The sequence below is a fragment of the Hemitrygon akajei genome, chromosome 28, assembly GCF_048418815.1.
Source record: "Hemitrygon akajei chromosome 28, sHemAka1.3, whole genome shotgun sequence".
Lineage (NCBI taxonomy): Eukaryota > Metazoa > Chordata > Chondrichthyes > Myliobatiformes > Dasyatidae > Hemitrygon > Hemitrygon akajei.
In genome coordinates this window covers 6,878,259-6,898,257 of record NC_133151.1, presented here as the reverse complement: position 1 = coordinate 6,898,257, position 19,999 = coordinate 6,878,259, and the positions used below count along the sequence as shown (strand labels likewise).

At 59.6% G+C, this 19,999-nt stretch overlaps 1 protein-coding gene across 1 annotated transcript in view; it reads left to right on the top strand.

Moving 5' to 3' along the window:
• Positions 1-19,032, top strand: part of LOC140717587 (glycogen phosphorylase, muscle form-like) — a 125,653-nt gene extending 106,621 nt beyond the window's left edge. The window contains exon 14 of the mRNA XM_073031161.1: positions 18,711-19,032. Within this exon, the coding sequence (XP_072887262.1) occupies positions 18,711-19,032 (322 nt within the window). The remainder of the gene's footprint in view (positions 1-18,710) is intronic.
• Positions 19,033-19,999: the final 967 nt, after the last annotated feature.

The following is a 19,999-nucleotide window of genomic DNA, read 5'->3' as shown; positions in this document are numbered from 1 at the left end:
CTATCAGCTTCCAGACCCTGTCAGTAAACTCCGCCTCCCTCACTGAAACCCCACCTGTCAATCACCTCCCTCCCCCGGATCCCACCTATCAGCTTCCAGACCCTGTCAGTAAACTCCGCCTCCCTCACTGAAACCCACCTGTCAATCACCTCCCTCCCCCGGATCCACCTATCAGCTTCCAGACCCTGTCAGTAAACTCTGCCTCCCTCACTGAAACCCACCTGTCAATCACCTCCCTCCCCCGGATCCACCTATCAGCTTCCAGACCCTGTCACTAAACTCCGCCTCCCTCACCGAGTCCCACCTGACAATCACTTCCCCTTCCCCAGATCCACCTATCAGCCTGTCACTAAACTCCACCTCCCTCACTGAAACCCACCTGACAATCACCTCCCTCCCCCGGATCCACCTATCAGCTTCCAGACCCTGTCACTAAACTCCACCCCCTCACTGAAACCCACCTGTCAATCACCCTCCCCCGGATCCACCTATCAGCTTCCAGACCCTGTCAGTAAACTCCACCCCCCTCACTGAAACCCACCTGTTAATCACCTCCCTCCCCCAGATCTGCCTATCAGCTTCCAGACCCTGTCAGTGAACTCCACCCCCCCTCACTGAAACCCACCTGACAATCACCTCCCTCCCCCGGATCCACCTATCAGCTTCCAGACCCTGTCAGTAAACTCCACCCCCCTCACTGAAACCCACCTGTTAATCACCTCCCTCCCCCAGATCTGCCTATCAGCTTCCAGACCCTGTCAGTGAACTCCACCCCCCTCACTGAAACCCACCTGACAATCACCTCCCTCCCCCGTATCCACCTATCAGCTTCCAGACCCTGTCAGTAAACTCCACCCCCCTCACTGAAACCCACCTGACAATCACCTCCCTCCCCCGTATCCACCTATGTCGTGCCATGTGCAGAAGTTCGCTGATGACACGGCCATAGTGGGGTGTGTCAGGAATGGACAGGAGGAGGAGTATAGGAAACTGATACAGGACTTTGTGATATGGTGCAACTCAAACTACCTGCGTCTCAATATCACCAAGACCAAGGAGATGGTGGTGGACTTTAGGAGATCTAGGCCTCATATGGAGCCAGTGATCATTAATGGAGAATGTGTGGAGCAGGTTAAGACCTACAAGTATCTGGGAGTACAGTTAGACGAGAAGCTAGACTGGACTGCCAACACAGATGCCTTGTGCAGGAAGGCACAGAGTCGACTGTAATTCCTTAGAAGGTTGGCGTCATTCAATGTCTGTAGTGAGATGCTGAAGATGTTCTATAGGGTCAGTTGTGGAGAGCGCCCTCTTCTTTGTGGTGGCGTGTTGGGGAGGAAGCATTAAGAAGAGGGACGCCCTCACGTCTTAATAAGCTGGTAAGGAAGGCGGGCTCTGTCGTGGGCAAAGTACTGGAGAGTTTAACATCGATAGCTGAGCGAAGGGCGCTGAGTAGGCTACGGTCAATTATGGATAACTCTGAACATCCTCTACATAGCACCATCCAGAGATAGAGAAGCAGTTTCAGCGACAGGTTACTATCGATGCAATGCTCCTCAGACAGGATGAAGAGGTCAATACTCCCCAATGCCATTAGGCTTTACAATTCTACCGCCAGGACTTAAGAACTTTTTAAAAGCTATTATTAATGCTTTTTGCGATAGTGATTTAGATGCATATCATATTTTTTTACTGAGTTTTGTATGTAATTAGTTTTGCTACAACAAGTGTATGGGACATTGGAAAAAAAGTTGAATTTCCCCATGGGGATGAATAAAGTATCTATCTATCTATCTATCTATCTATCTATTCCAAACCAAGGGCGGTGAGGAGGGAGCGCCATGCCAAAGTAAAGGATGGGTCTCCTCAACATCCTGTGGGAGATTTACCCACCCAGTCCGAGATCACAGAATCCGTGCGGCGGACGTGGGATCTCGCTGTGCGACCCTGACCGATCCTCTGGGAGCCGTACAGGCAATTGGCCAGTAACTGCCCCACCACTCAGGGACTGGTGGGTCTTGGGGCTCTACATCCAAACTAACGGTGGAAGTCAGCAGTCCAGCTGCATCAGGACCGGGAGGGGGCAGAGCGGGGGTAGCAGGGAGATGATGTGGGAGATTGTGGGTGGACTGTAATGATGGGGGCGGCAATGGGGTGGAACCAGGAGCAGGGTGGTTGGTGAAGCTCCTTGGGCAGGTGGAGATTAGTGACAGGCTGATAGGTGGATACGGGGGAGGGAGGTGATTGTCAGGTGGGACTCGGTGAGGGAGGTGGAGTTCACTGACAGGGTCTGGAAGCTGATAGGCGGATCTGGGGGAGGGAGTTGATTAACAAGTGAGTTTCAGTGAGGGGGTGGAGTTTACTGACAGGCTGATAGGTGGATCTGGGGGAGGGAGGTGATTAACAGGTGGGTTCAGTGAGGGGGGTGGAGTTTACTGACAGGGTCTGGAAGCTGATAGGTGGATCCGGGGGAGGGAGGTGATTGACAGGTGAGTTTCAGTGAGGGGGTGGAGTTTAGTGACAGGGTCTGGAAGCTGATAGATAGATAGATAGATAGATACTTTATTCATCCCCATGGGGGAAATTCAACTTTTTTTTCCAATGTCCCATACACTTGTTGTAGCAAAACTAATTACATACAATACTTAACTCAGTAAAAAAATATGATATGCATCTAAATCACTATCTCAAAAAGCATTAATAATAGCTTTTAAAAAGTTCTTAAGTCCTGGCGGTTGAATTGTAAAGTCTAATGGCATTGGGGAGTATTGACCTCTTCATCCTGTCTGAGGAGCATTGCATTAATAGTAACCTGTCGCTGAAACTGCTTCTCTGTCTCTGGATGGTGCTATGTAGAGGATGTTCAGAGTTTTCCATAATTGACCGTAGCCTACTCAGCGCCCTTCGCTCAGCTATCGATGTTAAACTCTCCAGTACTTTGCCCACGACAGAGCCCGCCTTCCTTACCAGCTTATTAAGACGTGAGGCGTCCCTCTTCTTAATGCTTCCTCCCCAACACGCCACCACAAAGAAGAGGGCGCTCTCCACAACTGACCTATAGAACATCTTCAGCATCTCACTACAGACATTGAATGACGCCAACCTTCTAAGGAATTACAGTCGACTCTGTGCCTTCCTGCACAAGGCATCTGTGTTGGCAGTCCAGTCTAGCTTCTCGACTAACTGTACTCCCAGATACTTGTAGGTCTTAACCTGCTCCACACATTCTCCATTAATGATCACTGGCTCCATATGAGGCCTAGATCTCCTAAAGTCCACCACCATCTCCTTGGTCTTGGTGATATTGAGACACCCCTCTCCCTCCTCACCGCCCTTGGTTTGGAATGGGGCTCCCTCCTCACCGCCCTTGGTTTAGAATGGGGCTCCCTCCTCACCGCCCTTGGTTTGGAATGGGGCTCCCACCTCACCGCCCTTTGTTTGGAATGGGGATACCTCCTCACCGCCCTTGGTTTGGAATGGTGCTCCCTCCTCACTGCCCTTGGTTTGGAATGGGGCTCCCTCCTCACCGCCCTTGGTTTGGAATGGGGCTCCCTCCTCACCGCCCTTGGTTTGGAATGGGGCTCCCTCCTCACCGCCCTTGGCTTGGAATGGGGATCCCTCCTCACCGCCCTTGGTTTGGAATGGGGATCCCTCCTCACCGCCCTTGGTTTGGAATGGGGCTCCCTCCTCACCGCCCTTGGTTTGGAATGGGGATCCCTCCTCACCGCCCTTGGTTTGGAATGGGGCTCCCACCTCACCGCCCCTTGGTTTGAAATGGGGCTCCCTCCTCACCCGCCCTTGGTTTGGAATGGGGCTCCCACCTCACCGCCCTTGGTTTGACATGAGGCTCCCTCCTCACCGCCCTTGGTTTGGAATGGGGCTCCCTTGGTTTGGAATGGGGCTCCCTTGGTTTGGAATGGGGCTCCCACCTCACCGCCCTTGGTTTGGAATGGGGCTCCCTTGGTTTGGAATGGGGCTCCCACCCTCACCGCCCTTGGTTTGGAATGGGGCTCCCTCCTCACCTCCCTTGGTTTCGAATGGGGATCCCTCCTCACCGCCCTTGGTTTGGAATGGGGATCCCTCCTCACTGCCCTTGGTTTGGAATGGGGCTCCCTCCTCACCGCCCTTGGTTTGGAATGGGGCTCCCTCCTCACCGCCCTTGGTTTGGAATGGGGCTCCCTCCTCACCTCCCTTGGTTTTGGAATGGGGCTCCCACCTCACCGCCCTTGGTTTGGAATGGGGCTCCCTCCTCACCGCCCTTGGTTTGGAATGGGGCTCCCACCCTCACCGCCCTTGGTTTGGAATGGGGCTCCCTCCTCACCTCCCTTGGTTTGGAATGGGGCTCCCTCCTCACCGCCCTTGGTTTGGAATGGGGATCCCACCTCACCGCCCTTGGTTTGGAATGGGGCTCCCTCCTCACCTCCCTTGGTTTGGAATGGGGCTCCCTCCTCACCTCCCTTGGTTTGGAATGGGGCTCCCTCCTCACCGCCCTTGGTTTGGAATGGGGATCCCTCCTCACCTCCCTTGGTTTGGAATGGGGCTCCCCTCCTCACCGCCCTTGGTTTGGAATGGGGCTCCCTCCTCACCGCCCTTGGTTTGGAATGGGGCTCCCTCCTCACCGCCCTTGGTTTGAAATGGAGCTCCCTCCTCACCGCCCTTGGTTTGGAATGGGGCTCCCTCCTCACCGCCCTTGGTTTGAAATGGGGCTCCCTCCTCACCTCCCTTGGTTTGGAATGGGGCTCCCTCCTCACCTCCCTTGGTTTGGAATGGGGCTCCCTCCTCACCGCCCTTGGTTTGGAATGGGGATCCCTCCTCACCGCCCTTGGTTTGACATGGGGCTCCCACCTCACCGCCCTTGGTTTGGAATGGCGCTCCCTCCTCACCGCCCTTGGTTTGGAATGGCGCTCCCTCCTCACCTCCCTTGGTTTGGAATGGGGCTCCCTCCTCACCGCCCTTGGTTTGGAATGGGGATCCCTCCTCACCGCCCTTGGTTTGGAATGGGGCTCCCACCTCACCGCCCTTGGTTTGGAATGGGGCTCCCCTTGGTTCGGAATGGCGCTCCCTCCTCACCGCCCTTGGTTTGGAATGGGGATCCCTCCTCACCGCCCTTGGTTTGACATGGGGCTCCCACCTCACCGCCCTTGGTTTGGAATGGCGCTCCCTCCTCACCGCCCTTGGTTTGGAATGGGGATCCCTCCTCACCACCCTTGGTTTGACATGGGGCTCCCACCTCACCGCCCTTGGTTGGAATGGCGCTCCCTCCTCACCGCCCTTGGTTTGGAATGGGGATCCCTCCTCACCGCCCTTGGTTTGGAATGGGGCTCCAGCCTCACCGCCCTTGGTTTGGAATGGCGCTCCCACCTCACCTCCCTCGGTTTGAAATGGGGCTCCCTCCTCACCGCCCTTGGTTTGGAATGGGGCTCCCTCCTCACCGCCCTTGGTTTGGAATGGGGCTCCCTCCTCACCGCCCTTGGTTTGGAATGGGGATCCCTCCTAACCGCCCTTGGTTTGGCATGGCGCTCCCACCTCACCTCCCTCGGTTTGGAATGGGGCTCCCTCCTCACCGCCCTTGGTTTGGAATGGGGGCTCCCTCCTCACCGCCCTTGGTTTGGAATGGCGCTCCCTCCTCACCGCCCTTGGTTTGGAATGGGGATCCCTCCTCACCGCCCTTGGTTTGGAATGGGGCTCCCTTGGTTTGGAATGGCGCTCCCTCCTCACCTCCCTCGGTTTGGAATGGGGCTCCCTCCTCACCGCCCTTGGTTTGGAATGGCGCTCCCTCCTCACCGCCCTTGGTTTGGAATGGCGCTCCCTCCTCACCGCCCTTGGTTTGGAATGGGGATCCCTCCTCACCGCCCTTGGTTTGGAATGGGGCTCCCTCCTCACCGCCCTTGGTTTGGAATGGGGATCCCTCCTCACCGCCCTTGGTTTGGAATGGGGCTCCCTCCTCACCGCCCTTGGTTTGACATGGGGCTCCCACCCTCACCGCCCTTGGTTTGGAATGGGGCTCCCACCTCACCTCCCTTGGTTTGGAATGGGGCTCCCTTGGTTTGGAATGGCGCTCCCTCCTCACCGCCCTTGGTTTGGAATGGGGCTCCCTCCTCACCTCCCTTGGTTTGGAATGGGGCTCCCTCCTCACCGCCCTTGGTTTGGAATGGGGCTCCCTCCTCACCGCCCTTGGTTTGGAATGGGGCTCCCCTCCTCACCCGCCCTTGGTTTGGAATGGGGCTCCCTCCTCACCGCCCTTGGTTTGGAATGGGGCTCCCTCCTCACCGCCCTTGGTTTGGAATGGGGATCCCTCCTCACCGCCCTTGGTTTGGAATGGGGCTCCCTCCTCACCGCCCTTGGTTTGGAATGGGGCTCCCTCCTCACCGCCCTTGGTTTGGAATGGGGCTCCCTCCTCACTGCCCTTGGTTTGGAATGGGGCTCCCTCCTCACCGCCCTTGGTTTGGAATGGGGCTCCCACCTCACCGCCCCTTGGTTTGGAATGGCGCTCCCTCCTCACCGCCCTTGGTTTGGAATGGGGCTCCCTCCTCACCGCCCTTGGTTTGGAATGGGGCTCCCTCCTCACCTCCCTTGGTTTGGAATGCGGCTCCCTCCTCACTTCCCTTGGTTTGGAATGGGGCTCACTCCTCACCGCCCTTGGTTTGGAATGGGGCTCCCACCTCACCGCCCTTGGTTTGGAATGGGGCTCCCTCCTCACCGCCCTTGGTTTGGAATGGGGCTCCCTCCTCACCGCCCTTGATTTGGAATGGGGCTCCCTCCTCACCGCCCTTGGTTTGGAATGGGGCTCCCTCCTCACCGCCCTTGGTTTGGAATGGGGCTCCCTCCTCACCGCCCTTGATTTGGAATGGCGCTCCCTCCTCACCGCCCTTGGTTTGGAATGGGGCTCCCTCCTCACCGCCCTTGGTTTGGAATGGGGCTCCCTCCTCACCGCCCTTGGTTTGGAATGGGGCTCCCTCCTCACCGCCCTTGGTTTGGAATGGGGCTCCCTCCTCACCTCCCTTGGTTTGGAATGGGGCTCCCTCCTCACCGCCCTTGGTTTGGAATGGGGCTCCCTCCTCATCGCCCTTGGTTTGGAATGGGGATCCCCTCCTCACCGCCCTTGGTTTGGAATGGGGCTCCCTCCTCACCGCCCTTGGTTTGGAATGGGGCTCCCTCCTCACCGCCCTTGGTTTGACATGGGGCTCCCTCCTCCCGGCCCTTGGTTTGGAATGGGGCTCCCTCCTCACCTCCCTTGGTTTGGAATGGGGGCTCCCTCCTCACCGCCCTTGGTTTGACATGGGGCTCCCTCCTCACCGCCCTTGGTTTGGAATGGCGCTCCCTCCTCACCGCCCTTGGTTTGGAATGGCGCTCCCCCTCCCTCACCGCCCTTGGTTTGGAATGGGGATCCCTCCTCACCGCCCTTGGTTTGGAATGGGGCTCCCTCCTCACCGCCCTTGGTTTGGAATGGGGCTCCCTCCTCACCGCCCTTGGTTTGGAATGGGGCTCCCTCCTCACCGCCCTTGGTTTGGAATGGGGCTCCCTCCTCACCGCCCTTGGTTTGGAATGGCGCTCCCTCCTCACCGCCCTTGGTTTGGAATGGCGCTCCCTCCTCACCGCCCTTGGTTTGGCATGGGGCTCCCTCCTCACCGCCCTTGGTTTGGAATGGGGCTCCCTCCTCACCGCCCTTGGTTTGGAATGGCGCTCCCTCCTCTCCGCCCTTGGTTTGACATGGGGCTCCCTCCTCACCGCCCTTGGTTTGGAATGGGGATCCCTCCTCACCGCCCTTGGTTTGGAATGGGGCTCCCACCTCACCGCCCTTGGTTTGGAATGGGGCTCCCTTGGTTTGGAATGGCGCTCCCTCCTCACCGCCCTTGGTTTGGAATGGGGATCCCTCCTCACCGCCCTTGGTTTGACATGGGGCTCCCACACCCTCACCGCCCTTGGTTTGGAATGGGGCTCCCTCCTCACCGCCCTTGGTTTGGAATGGGGATCCCTCCTCACCGCCCTTGGTTTGGAATGGGGATCCCTCCTCACCGCCCTTGGTTTGGAATGGCGCTCCCCTCCTCACCGCCCTTGGTTTGGAATGGGGATCCCTCCTCACCGCCCTTGGTTTGGAATGGGGCTCCCTCCTCACCGCCCTTGGTTTGGAATGGGGATCCCTCCTCACCGCCCTTGGTTTGGAATGGGGATCCCTCCTCAACCGCCCTTGGTTTGGAATGGGGATCCCTCCTCACCGCCCTTGGTTTGGAATGGCGCTCCCTCCTCACCGCCCTTGGTTTGGAATGGGGATCCCTCCTCACCGCCCTTGGTTTGGAATGGGGCTCCCCTCCTCACCGCCCTTGGTTTGGAATGGCGCTCCCACCTCACCTCCCTCGGTTTGGAATGGGGCTCCCTCCTCACCGCCCTTGGTTTGGAATGGGGCTCCCTCCTCACCCGCCCTTGGTTTGGAATGGGGCTCCCTCCTCACCGCCCTTGGTTTGGAATGGGGATCCCTCCTAACCGCCCTTGGTTTGGCATGGCGCTCCCACCTCACCTCCCTCGGTTTGGAATGGGGCTCCCTCCTCACCGCCCTTGGTTTGGAATGGGGCTCCCTCCTCACCGCCCTTGGTTTGGAATGGCGCTCCCTCCTCACCGCCCTTGGTTTGGAATGGGGATCCCTCCTCACCGCCCTTGGTTTGGAATGGGGCTCCCTTGGTTTGGAATGGCGCTCCCTCCTCACCGCCCTTGGTTTGGAATGGCGCTCCCACCTCACCTCCCTCGGTTTGGAATGGGGCTCCCTCCTCACCGCCCTTGGTTTGGAATGGGGCTCCCTTGGTTTGGAATGGCGCTCCCTCCTCACCGCCCTTGGTTTGGAATGGGGCTCCCTTGGTTTGGAATGGCGCTCCCACCTCACCTCCCTTGGTTTGGAATGGGGATCCCTCCTCACCGCCCTTGGTTTGGAATGGGGCTCCCTTGGTTTGGAATGGCGCTCCCTCCTCACCGCCCTTGGTTTGGAATGGCGCTCCCCACCTCACCTCCCTCGGTTTGGAATGGGGCTCCCTCCTCACCGCCCTTGGTTTGGAATGGGGCTCCCTCCTCACCGCCCTTGGTTTGGAATGGCGCTCCCTCCTCACCGCCCTTGGTTTGGAATGGGGATCCCTCCTCACCGCCCTTGGTTTGGAATGGGGCTCCCTCCTCACCGCCCTTGGTTTGGAATGGGGATCCCTCCTCACCGCCCTTGGTTTGGAATGGGGATCCCTCCTCACCCGCCCTTGGTTTGGAATGGGGCTCCCTTGGTTTGGAATGGCGCTCCCTCCTCACCGCCCTTGGTTTGGAATGGCGCTCCCACCTCACCTCCCTAGGTTTGGAATGGGGCTCCCTCCTCACCGCCCCTTGGTTTGGAATGGGGCTCCCTCCTCACCGCCCTTGGTTTGGAATGGCGCTCCCTCCTCACCGCCCTTGGTTTGGAATGGGGATCCCTCCTCACCGCCCTTGGTTTGGAATGGGGCTCCCTCCTCACCGCCCTTGGTTTGGAATGGGGCTCCCTCCTCACCCGCCCTTGGTTGGAATGGGGATCCCTCCTCACCGCCCTTGGTTTGGAATGGGGATCCCTTCCTCACCGCCCTTGGTCTTGGAATGGGGATCCCTCCTCACCTACCTTGGTTTGGAATGGGGCTCCCTCCTCACCCGCCCTTGGTTTGGAAAGGGGATCCCTCCTCACCGCCCTTGGTTTGGAATGGGGCTCCCTCCTCACCGCCCTTGGTTTGGAATGGGGCTCCCACCTCACCGCCCTTGGTTTGGAATGGCGCTCCCTCCTCACCGCCCTTGGTTTGGAATGGGGCTCCCTCCTCACCGCCCTTGGTTTGGAATGGGGCTCCCTCCTCACCGCCCTTGGTTTGACATGGGGCTCCCTCCTCCCGGCCCTTGGTTTGGAATGGGGCTCCCTCCTCACCTCCCTTGGTTTGGAATGGGGCTCCCTCCTCACCGCCCTTGGTTTGACATGGGGCTCCCTCCTCACCGCCCCTTGATTTGGAATGGCGCTCCCTCCTCACCGCCCTTGGTTTGACATGGGGCTCCCTCCTCACCGCCCTTGGTTTGGAATGGGGATCCCTCCTCACCGCCCTTGGTTTGGAATGGGGATCCCTCCTCACCTCCCTTGGTTTGGAATGGGGCTCCCTCCTCACCGCCCTTGGTTTGGAATGGGGATCCCTCCTCACCGCCCTTGGTTTGGAATGGGGCTCCCTCCTCACCGCCCTTGGTTTGGAATGGGGCTCCCACCTCACCGCCCTTGGTTTGGAATGGCGCTCCCTCCTCACCGCCCTTGGTTTGGAATGGGGCTCCCTCCTCACCGCCCTTGGTTTGGAATGGGGCTCCCTCCTCACCTCCCTTGGTTTGGAATGCGGCTCCCTCCTCACCTCCCTTGGTTTGGAATGGGGCTCCCTCCTCACCGCCCTTGGTTTGGAATGGGGCTCCCTCCTCACCGCCCTTGGTTTGGAATGCGGCTCCCTCCTCACCGCCCTTGGTTTGGAATGGGGCTCCCTCCTCACCGCCCTTGGTTTGGAATGGGGCTCCCTCCTCACCGCCCTTGGTTTGGAATGGGGCTCCCTCCTCACCGCCCTTGATTTGGAATGGCGCTCCCTCCTCACCGCCCTTGGTTTGGAATGGGGCTCCCTCCTCACCGCCCTTGGTTTGGAATGGGGCTCCCTCCTCATCGCCCTTGGTTTGGAATGGGGATCCCTCCTCACCGCCCTTGGTTTGGAATGGGGCTCCCTCCTCACCGCCCTTGGTTTGGAATGGGGCTCCCTCCTCACCGCCCTTGGTTTGACATGGGGCTCCCTCCTCCCGGCCCTTGGTTTGGAATGGGGCTCCCTCCTCACCTCCCTTGGTTTGGAATGGGGCTCCCTCCTCACCGCCCTTGGTTTGACATGGGGCTCCCTCCTCACCGCCCTTGATTTGGAATGGCGCTCCCTCCTCACCGCCCTTGGTTTGACATGGGGCTCCCTCCTCACCGCCCTTGGTTTGGAACGGGGCTCCCTCCTCACCGCCCTTGGTTTGACATGGGGCTCCCTCCTCACCGCCCTTGGTTTGACATGGGGCTCCCTCCTCACCGCCCTTGGTTTGGAATGGCGCTCCCTCCTCACCGCCCTTGGTTTGGAATGGCGCTCCCTCCTCACCGCCCTTGGTTTGGAATGGGGATCCCTCCTCACCGCCCTTGGTTTGGAATGGGGCTCCCTCCTCACCGCCCTTGGTTTGGAATGGGGCTCCCTCCTCACCGCCCTTGGTTTGGAATGGGGCTCCCTCCTCACTGCCCTTGGTTTGGAATGGGGCTCCCTCCTCACCGCCCTTGGTTTGGAATGGCGCTCCCTCCTCACCGCCCTTGGTTTGGCATGGGGCTCCCTCCTCACCGCCCTTGGTTTGGAATGGCGCTCCCTCCTCACCGCCCTTGGTTTGGCATGGGGCTCCCTCCTCACCGCCCTTGGTTTGGAATGGGGCTCCCTCCTCACCGCCCTTGGTTTGGAATGGCGCTCCCTCCTCACCGCCCTTGGTTTGGCATGGGGCTCCCTCCTCACCGCCCTTGGTTTGGAATGGCGCTCCCTCCTCACCGCCCTTGGTTTGGAATGGGGCTCCCTCCTCACCGCCCTTGGTTTGGAATGGGGCTCCCTCCTCACCGCCCTTGGTTTGGAATGGGGATCCCTCCTCACCGCCCTTGGTTTGGAATGGGGCTCCCACCTCACCGCCCTTGGTTTGGAATGGGGCTCCCTCCTCACCTCCCTTGGTTTGGAATGGGGCTCCCTCCTCATCGCCCTTGGTTTGGAATGGGGATCCCTCCTCACCGCCCTTGGTTTGGAATGGGGCTCCCTCCTCACCGCCCTTGGTTTGGAATGGGGCTCCCTCCTCACCGCCCTTGGTTTGACATGGGGCTCCCTCCTCCCGGCCCTTGGTTTGGAATGGGGCTCCCTCCTCACCTCCCTTGGTTTGGAATGGGGCTCCCTCCTCACCGCCCTTGGTTTGACATGGGGCTCCCTCCTCACCGCCCTTGGTTTGGAATGGCGCTCCCTCCTCACCGCCCTTGGTTTGGAATGGCGCTCCCTCCTCACCGCCCTTGGTTTGGAATGGGGATCCCTCCTCACCGCCCTTGGTTTGGAATGGGGCTCCCTCCTCACCGCCCTTGGTTTGGAATGGGGCTCCCTCCTCACCGCCCTTGGTTTGGAATGGGGCTCCCTCCTCACCGCCCTTGGTTTGGAATGGGGCTCCCTCCTCACCGCCCTTGGTTTGGAATGGCGCTCCCTCCTCACCGCCCTTGGTTTGGAATGGCGCTCCCTCCTCACCGCCCTTGGTTTGGCATGGGGCTCCCTCCTCACCGCCCTTGGTTTGGAATGGGGCTCCCTCCTCACCGCCCTTGGTTTGGAATGGCGCTCCCTCCTCTCCGCCCTTGGTTTGACATGGGGCTCCCTCCTCACCGCCCTTGGTTTGGAATGGGGATCCCTCCTCACCGCCCTTGGTTTGGAATGGGGCTCCCACCTCACCGCCCTTGGTTTGGAATGGGGCTCCCTTGGTTTGGAATGGCGCTCCCTCCTCACCGCCCTTGGTTTGGAATGGGGATCCCTCCTCACCGCCCTTGGTTTGACATGGGGCTCCCACCTCACCGCCCTTGGTTTGGAATGGCGCTCCCTCCTCACCGCCCTTGGTTTGGAATGGGGATCCCTCCTCACCGCCCTTGGTTTGGAATGGGGCTCCCTCCTCACCGCCCTTGGTTTGGAATGGCGCTCCCACCTCACCTCCCTCGGTTTGGAATGGGGCTCCCTCCTCACCGCCCTTGGTTTGGAATGGGGCTCCCTCCTCACCGCCCTTGGTTTGGAATGGGGCTCCCTCCTCACCGCCCTTGGTTTGGAATGGGGATCCCTCCTAACCGCCCTTGGTTTGGCATGGCGCTCCCACCTCACCTCCCTCGGTTTGGAATGGGGCTCCCTCCTCACCGCCCTTGGTTTGGAATGGGGCTCCCTCCTCACCGCCCTTGGTTTGGAATGGCGCTCCCTCCTCACCGCCCTTGGTTTGGAATGGGGATCCCTCCTCACCGCCCTTGGTTTGGAATGGGGCTCCCTTGGTTTGGAATGGCGCTCCCTCCTCACCGCCCTTGGTTTGGAATGGCGCTCCCACCTCACCTCCCTCGGTTTGGAATGGGGCTCCCTCCTCACCGCCCTTGGTTTGGAATGGGGCTCCCTTGGTTTGGAATGGCGCTCCCTCCTCACCGCCCTTGGTTTGGAATGGGGCTCCCTTGGTTTGGAATGGCGCTCCCACCTCACCTCCCTTGGTTTGGAATGGGGATCCCTCCTCACCGCCCTTGGTTTGGAATGGGGCTCCCTTGGTTTGGAATGGCGCTCCCTCCTCACCGCCCTTGGTTTGGAATGGCGCTCCCACCTCACCTCCCTCGGTTTGGAATGGGGCTCCCTCCTCACCGCCCTTGGTTTGGAATGGGGCTCCCTCCTCACCGCCCTTGGTTTGGAATGGCGCTCCCTCCTCACCGCCCTTGGTTTGGAATGGGGATCCCTCCTCACCGCCCTTGGTTTGGAATGGGGCTCCCTCCTCACCGCCCTTGGTTTGGAATGGGGATCCCTCCTCACCGCCCTTGGTTTGGAATGGGGATCCCTCCTCACCGCCCTTGGTTTGGAATGGGGCTCCCTTGGTTTGGAATGGCGCTCCCTCCTCACCGCCCTTGGTTTGGAATGGCGCTCCCACCTCACCTCCCTAGGTTTGGAATGGGGCTCCCTCCTCACCGCCCTTGGTTTGGAATGGGGCTCCCTCCTCACCGCCCTTGGTTTGGAATGGCGCTCCCTCCTCACCGCCCTTGGTTTGGAATGGGGATCCCTCCTCACCGCCCTTGGTTTGGAATGGGGCTCCCTCCTCACCGCCCTTGGTTTGGAATGGGGCTCCCTCCTCACCGCCCTTGGTTTGGAATGGGGATCCCTCCTCACCGCCCTTGGTTTGGAATGGGGATCCCTCCTCACCGCCCTTGGTTTGGAATGGGGATCCCTCCTCACCTACCTTGGTTTGGAATGGGGCTCCCTCCTCACCGCCCTTGGTTTGGAATGGGGATCCCTCCTCACCGCCCTTGGTTTGGAATGGGGCTCCCTCCTCACCGCCCTTGGTTTGGAATGGGGCTCCCACCTCACCGCCCTTGGTTTGGAATGGCGCTCCCTCCTCACCGCCCTTGGTTTGGAATGGGGCTCCCTCCTCACCGCCCTTGGTTTGGAATGGGGCTCCCTCCTCACCGCCCTTGGTTTGACATGGGGCTCCCTCCTCCCGGCCCTTGGTTTGGAATGGGGCTCCCTCCTCACCTCCCTTGGTTTGGAATGGGGCTCCCTCCTCACCGCCCTTGGTTTGACATGGGGCTCCCTCCTCACCGCCCTTGATTTGGAATGGCGCTCCCTCCTCACCGCCCTTGGTTTGGAATGGGGCTCCCTCCTCACCGCCCTTGGTTTGGAATGGGGCTCCCACCTCACCGCCCTTGGTTTGGAATGGGGCTCCCTCCTCACCGCCCTTGATTTGGAATGGCGCTCCCTCCTCACCGCCCTTGGTTTGGAATGGGGCTCCCTCCTCACCTCCCTTGGTTTGGAATGGGGCTCCCTCCTCACCGCCCTTGGTTTGACATGGGGCTCCCTCCTCACCGCCCTTGGTTTGGAATGGGGATCCCTCCTCACCGCCCTTGGTTTGTAATGGGGATCCCTCCTCACCTCCCTTGGTTTGGAATGGGGCTCCCTCCTCACCGCCCTTGGTTTGGAATGGGGATCCCTCCTCACCGCCCTTGGTTTGGAATGGGGCTCCCTCCTCACCGCCCTTGGTTTGGAATGGGGCTCCCACCTCACCGCCCTTGGTTTGGAATGGCGCTCCCTCCTCACCGCCCTTGGTTTGGAATGGGGCTCCCTCCTCACCGCCCTTGGTTTGGAATGGGGCTCCCTCCTCACCTCCCTTGGTTTGGAATGCGGCTCCCTCCTCACCTCCCTTGGTTTGGAATGGGGCTCCCTCCTCACCGCCCTTGGTTTGGAATGGGGCTCCCTCCTCACCGCCCTTGGTTTGGAATGCGGCTCCCTCCTCACCGCCCTTGGTTTGGAATGGGGCTCCCTCCTCACCGCCCTTGGTTTGGAATGGGGCTCCCTCCTCACCGCCCTTGGTTTGGAATGGGGCTCCCTCCTCACCGCCCTTGGTTTGGAATGGGGCTCCCTCCTCACCGCCCTTGATTTGGAATGGCGCTCCCTCCTCACCGCCCTTGGTTTGGAATGGGGCTCCCTCCTCACCGCCCTTGGTTTGGAATGGGGCTCCCTCCTCACCGCCCTTGGTTTGGAATGGGGCTCCCTCCTCATCGCCCTTGGTTTGGAATGGGGATCCCTCCTCACCGCCCTTGGTTTGGAATGGGGCTCCCTCCTCACCGCCCTTGGTTTGGAATGGGGCTCCCTCCTCACCGCCCTTGGTTTGACATGGGGCTCCCTCCTCCCGGCCCTTGGTTTGGAATGGGGCTCCCTCCTCACCTCCCTTGGTTTGGAATGGGGCTCCCTCCTCACCGCCCTTGGTTTGACATGGGGCTCCCTCCTCACCGCCCTTGATTTGGAATGGCGCTCCCTCCTCACCGCCCTTGGTTTGACATGGGGCTCCCTCCTCACCGCCCTTGGTTTGGAACGGGGCTCCCTCCTCACCGCCCTTGGTTTGACATGGGGCTCCCTCCTCACCGCCCTTGGTTTGACATGGGGCTCCCTCCTCACCGCCCTTGGTTTGGAATGGCGCTCCCTCCTCACCGCCCTTGGTTTGGAATGGCGCTCCCTCCTCACCGCCCTTGGTTTGGAATGGGGATCCCTCCTCACCGCCCTTGGTTTGGAATGGGGCTCCCTCCTCACCGCCCTTGGTTTGGAATGGGGCTCCCTCCTCACCGCCCTTGGTTTGGAATGGGGCTCCCTCCTCACTGCCCTTGGTTTGGAATGGGGCTCCCTCCTCACCGCCCTTGGTTTGGAATGGCGCTCCCTCCTCACCGCCCTTGGTTTGGCATGGGGCTCCCTCCTCACCGCCCTTGGTTTGGAATGGCGCTCCCTCCTCACCGCCCTTGGTTTGGCATGGGGCTCCCTCCTCACCGCCCTTGGTTTGGAATGGGGCTCCCTCCTCACCGCCCTTGGTTTGGAATGGCGCTCCCTCCTCACCGCCCTTGGTTTGGCATGGGGCTCCCTCCTCACCGCCCTTGGTTTGGAATGGCGCTCCCTCCTCACCGCCCTTGGTTTGGAATGGGGCTCCCTCCTCACCTCCCTTGGTTTGGAATGGGGCTCCCTCCTCACCGCCCTTGGTTTGGAATGGGGATCCCTCCTCACCGCCCTTGGTTTGGAATGGGGCTCCCACCTCACCGCCCTTGGTTTGGAATGGGGCTCCCTCCTCACCTCCCTTGGTTTGGAATGGGGCTCCCACCTCACCGCCCTTGGTTTGGAATGGGGCTCCCTCCTCACCGCCCTTGGTTTGGAATGGGGCTCCCTCCTCACCGCCCTTGGTTTGGAATGGGGCTCCCTTGGTTTGGAATGGGGATCCCTCCTCACCTCCCTTGGTTTGGAATGGGGCTCCCTCCTCACCGCCCTTGGTTTGGAATGGGGCTCCCTCCTCACCGCCCTTGGTTTGGAATGGGGCTCCCTTGGTTTGGAATGGGGATCCCTCCTCACCTCCCTTGGTTTGGAATGGGGATCCCTCCTCACCGCCCTTGGTTTGGAATGGGGCTCCCTCCTCACCGCCCTTGGTTTGGAATGGGGATCCCTCCTCACCGCCCTTGGTTTGGAATGGGGCTCCCTCCTCACCGCCCTTGGTTTGGAATGGCGCTCCCTCCTCACCTCCCTTGGTTTGGAATGGGGCTCCCTCCTCACCGCCCTTGGTTTGGAATGGGGCTCCCTTGGTTTGGAATGGGGCTCCCTCCTCACCGCCCTTGGTTTGCAATGGGGCTCCCTTGGTTTGGAATGGCGCTCCCTCCTCACCGCCCTTGGTTTGGAATGGGGCTCCCTCCTCACCGCCCTTGGTTTGGAATGGGGCTCCCTCCTCACCGCCCTTGGTTTGGAATGGGGCTCCCTCCTCACCGCCCTTGGTTTGGAATGGGGCTCCCTCCTCACCGCCCTTGGTTTGGAATGGGGCTCCCTCCTCACCGCCCTTGGTTTGGAATGGGGCTCCCTCCTCACCGCCCTTGGTTTGGAATGGCGCTCCCTCCTCACCGTCCTTGGTTTGGAATGGGGCTCCCTCCTCACCGCCCTTGGTTTGGAATGGGGCTCCCTCCTCACCGCCCTTGGTTTGGAATGGGGCTCCCTCCTCACCGCCCTTGGTTTGGAATGGGGCTCCCTCCTCACCGCCCTTGGTTTGGAATGGGGATCCCTCCTCACTGCCCCTACCACAGGGCGCCGGCACTCTCTCAGCAACTTTTGTACCCCAGATGCCCTTTGCTCGCGGAGCCCCACTGTCCCCGTGTTTTACCCTTCTGCCCAGGCCCCGTACAGGCGCGGGGATCATCGCTGTTCAATGTCTTGCCCCCGTAGACTTTGCCCGCCCTGCTTTACAATGCCATCGACGTTCGATTCCCGGCGCTTACTGTACGTTCTCCTCCCAAATCCCAAAGAATTTAAGGTTAGTGAATTATGGGACACGCTATGTTGGCGAGAAAGCGTGGCGACACTTGGGGGCTGCCCCCAGCACATCCTGGGACCTTGGTCGTTGTGACGTATCTCACAAATATACCCTAGGATGAGTAAAGATAATCTTATTTGTTTGTTTCTTGCAGTGTGCCAGCAGGACTGTCCAAATGTGGGGGTTGATATTTCTTGTGGGGAGGTGCAGAAGTTACCGCCGCTCAAAGTTCAATGAAGGGTCTCGGCCCGAAACGTCGACTGTTTATTCCCCTCCACAGATGCTGCCCGACCTGCTGAGTTCCCCCAGCATTTTGTGCCTCGATCTCCGCGCACACGGTGGAAGATAAAGATTGGCTTTATTCATCACATCAAAATATACACCCAGTGGCCTGCTCGTTAATACAAATAGCTAATCAGCCAATCACGTGGCAGCAACTCAACGCGTAAAAGCACGCCAACACGGTCAAGAGGTTCAGTTGTTGTTCAGACCGAACATCAGAACGGGTGGGGGGGGGGGAAGAAACGCGATCTGAGCGATTTTTGACCGTGGAGCGATTACTGGTGCCAGATGGGGTGGTTTGAGTATCTCAGAAACTCCTGGGATCATCTAGAGTTTATAGAGAATGGTGTGAAAAACAAAACAAAAAAATTCTAGTGAGCGGCAATTTTCTGCCTTGTTAATGAGAGAGGCCAGACTGGTTCAAACTGACAGGAAGGCGACAGTAACTCGAATAACCACACGTTACAACAGCGGTGTGCAGAAGAGCATCACCGAACGCACAACACATCGAACTTTGACATGGACAGGCCACAGCAGCAGAAGTCCATGAACGAACACACCCAGTGGCCACTTTATTAGGTAGAGGAGTGTCCAGTGCATTAGACCATTCGCGTCAACGGCCAACAGTCCACTCGTGAAACCACTTAATCTTGCGACAATCCCTGCGTGCACTGTCCTAACCTGCTTTGACCGCCCACGTTCTTATCTGAAGTGAGCACTGTTTGCAATTCCTTGGACCATGAGCCCAGCTGCTTGAAATCAATCCCCCACCCCCCCGCCACCCCACTGTAACTTTTTGATAACCCTCTTCACTGTCTGCAAACCGCCCACTTAAGTGTCATCCGCAAACGTGCTAGGCCGCGCCATCGGTCAGTCGGTTTATTCGTCATGTCTTTGTCCCGCGAGGCACGCCGCTTGCGCCGACGACTGACAGTCCAAGGATTCGACCGCGGGCCGCCGCAATCCTCTGCCCCAACACAGCACGCCCACAACGCGCTAACCCCTAGCCCGTACGCCTTTCTGGGAGGAAACCGGGGCACCAGGAGGAACCCCAAGCGGTTACAGAGAGCACGTGCAAACTCCTTACAGGCAGCGGCGGGAATCGAACCCCCAATTCCTGTTTTTGGCACTGTGAAGCTTTGTGCTCCACCATCTTGACTGTAACTCAGATCACGCCCTGAAACAACCACCCGGTTCTGGGTGTCATCGCGGGCAGGCAGCGCTGAGGCATTGATTTGAAGAGGCAGACTTCCACATCCCACTGTGCCAACGGGATCACCGGGTCTTACAGGATACACCCAGGCCATTCAGCAAATCCAGTCAATGTGAGCACTCAATCGTCCCCTCCTGTTGTGCAGTCTCCCCTCTGATCGGTACAGGTCTCCCCTGTGCAAGCAAAGTCTCCCCATTGGATAAAGATGTTTGACCATCCCATCACACACTCCCGGGGTCAGACACGGAGTGAAGCTCCCTCCACACCGTCCCATCACACACTCCCGGGGTCAGACACGGAGTGAAGCTCCCTCCATGCCGTCCCATCACACACTCCCGGGGTCAGACACAGAGTGAAGCTCCCTCCACACCGTCCCATCACACACTCCTGGGGTCAGACACAGAGTGAATCTCCCTCCACACCGTCCCGTCACACACTCCCGGAGTCAGAGACAGAGTGAAACTCCCTCCACACCGTCCCATCACACACTCCCGGGGTCAGACACAGAGTGAAGCTCCCTCCACACCGTCCCATCGCATACTCCCGGGGTCAGACACAGAGTGAAACTGCCCCTACACTGTCCCATCACACACTCCCGGGGTCAGACACAGAGTGAAGCTCCCTCCACACCGTCCCATCACACACTCCCGGGGTCAGACACAGAGTGAAGCTCCCTCCACACCGTCCCATCACACACTCCCGGGGTCAGACACAGAGTGAATCTCCCTCCACACTGTCCCATCACACACTCCCGGGGTCAGACACGGAGTGAAGCTCCCTCCACACCGTCCCATCACACACTCCCGGGGTCAGACACAGAGTGAAACTGCCCCTACACCGTCCCATCACACACTCCCGGGGTCAGACACAGAGTGAAGCTCCCTCCACACCGTCCCGTCACACACTCCCGGA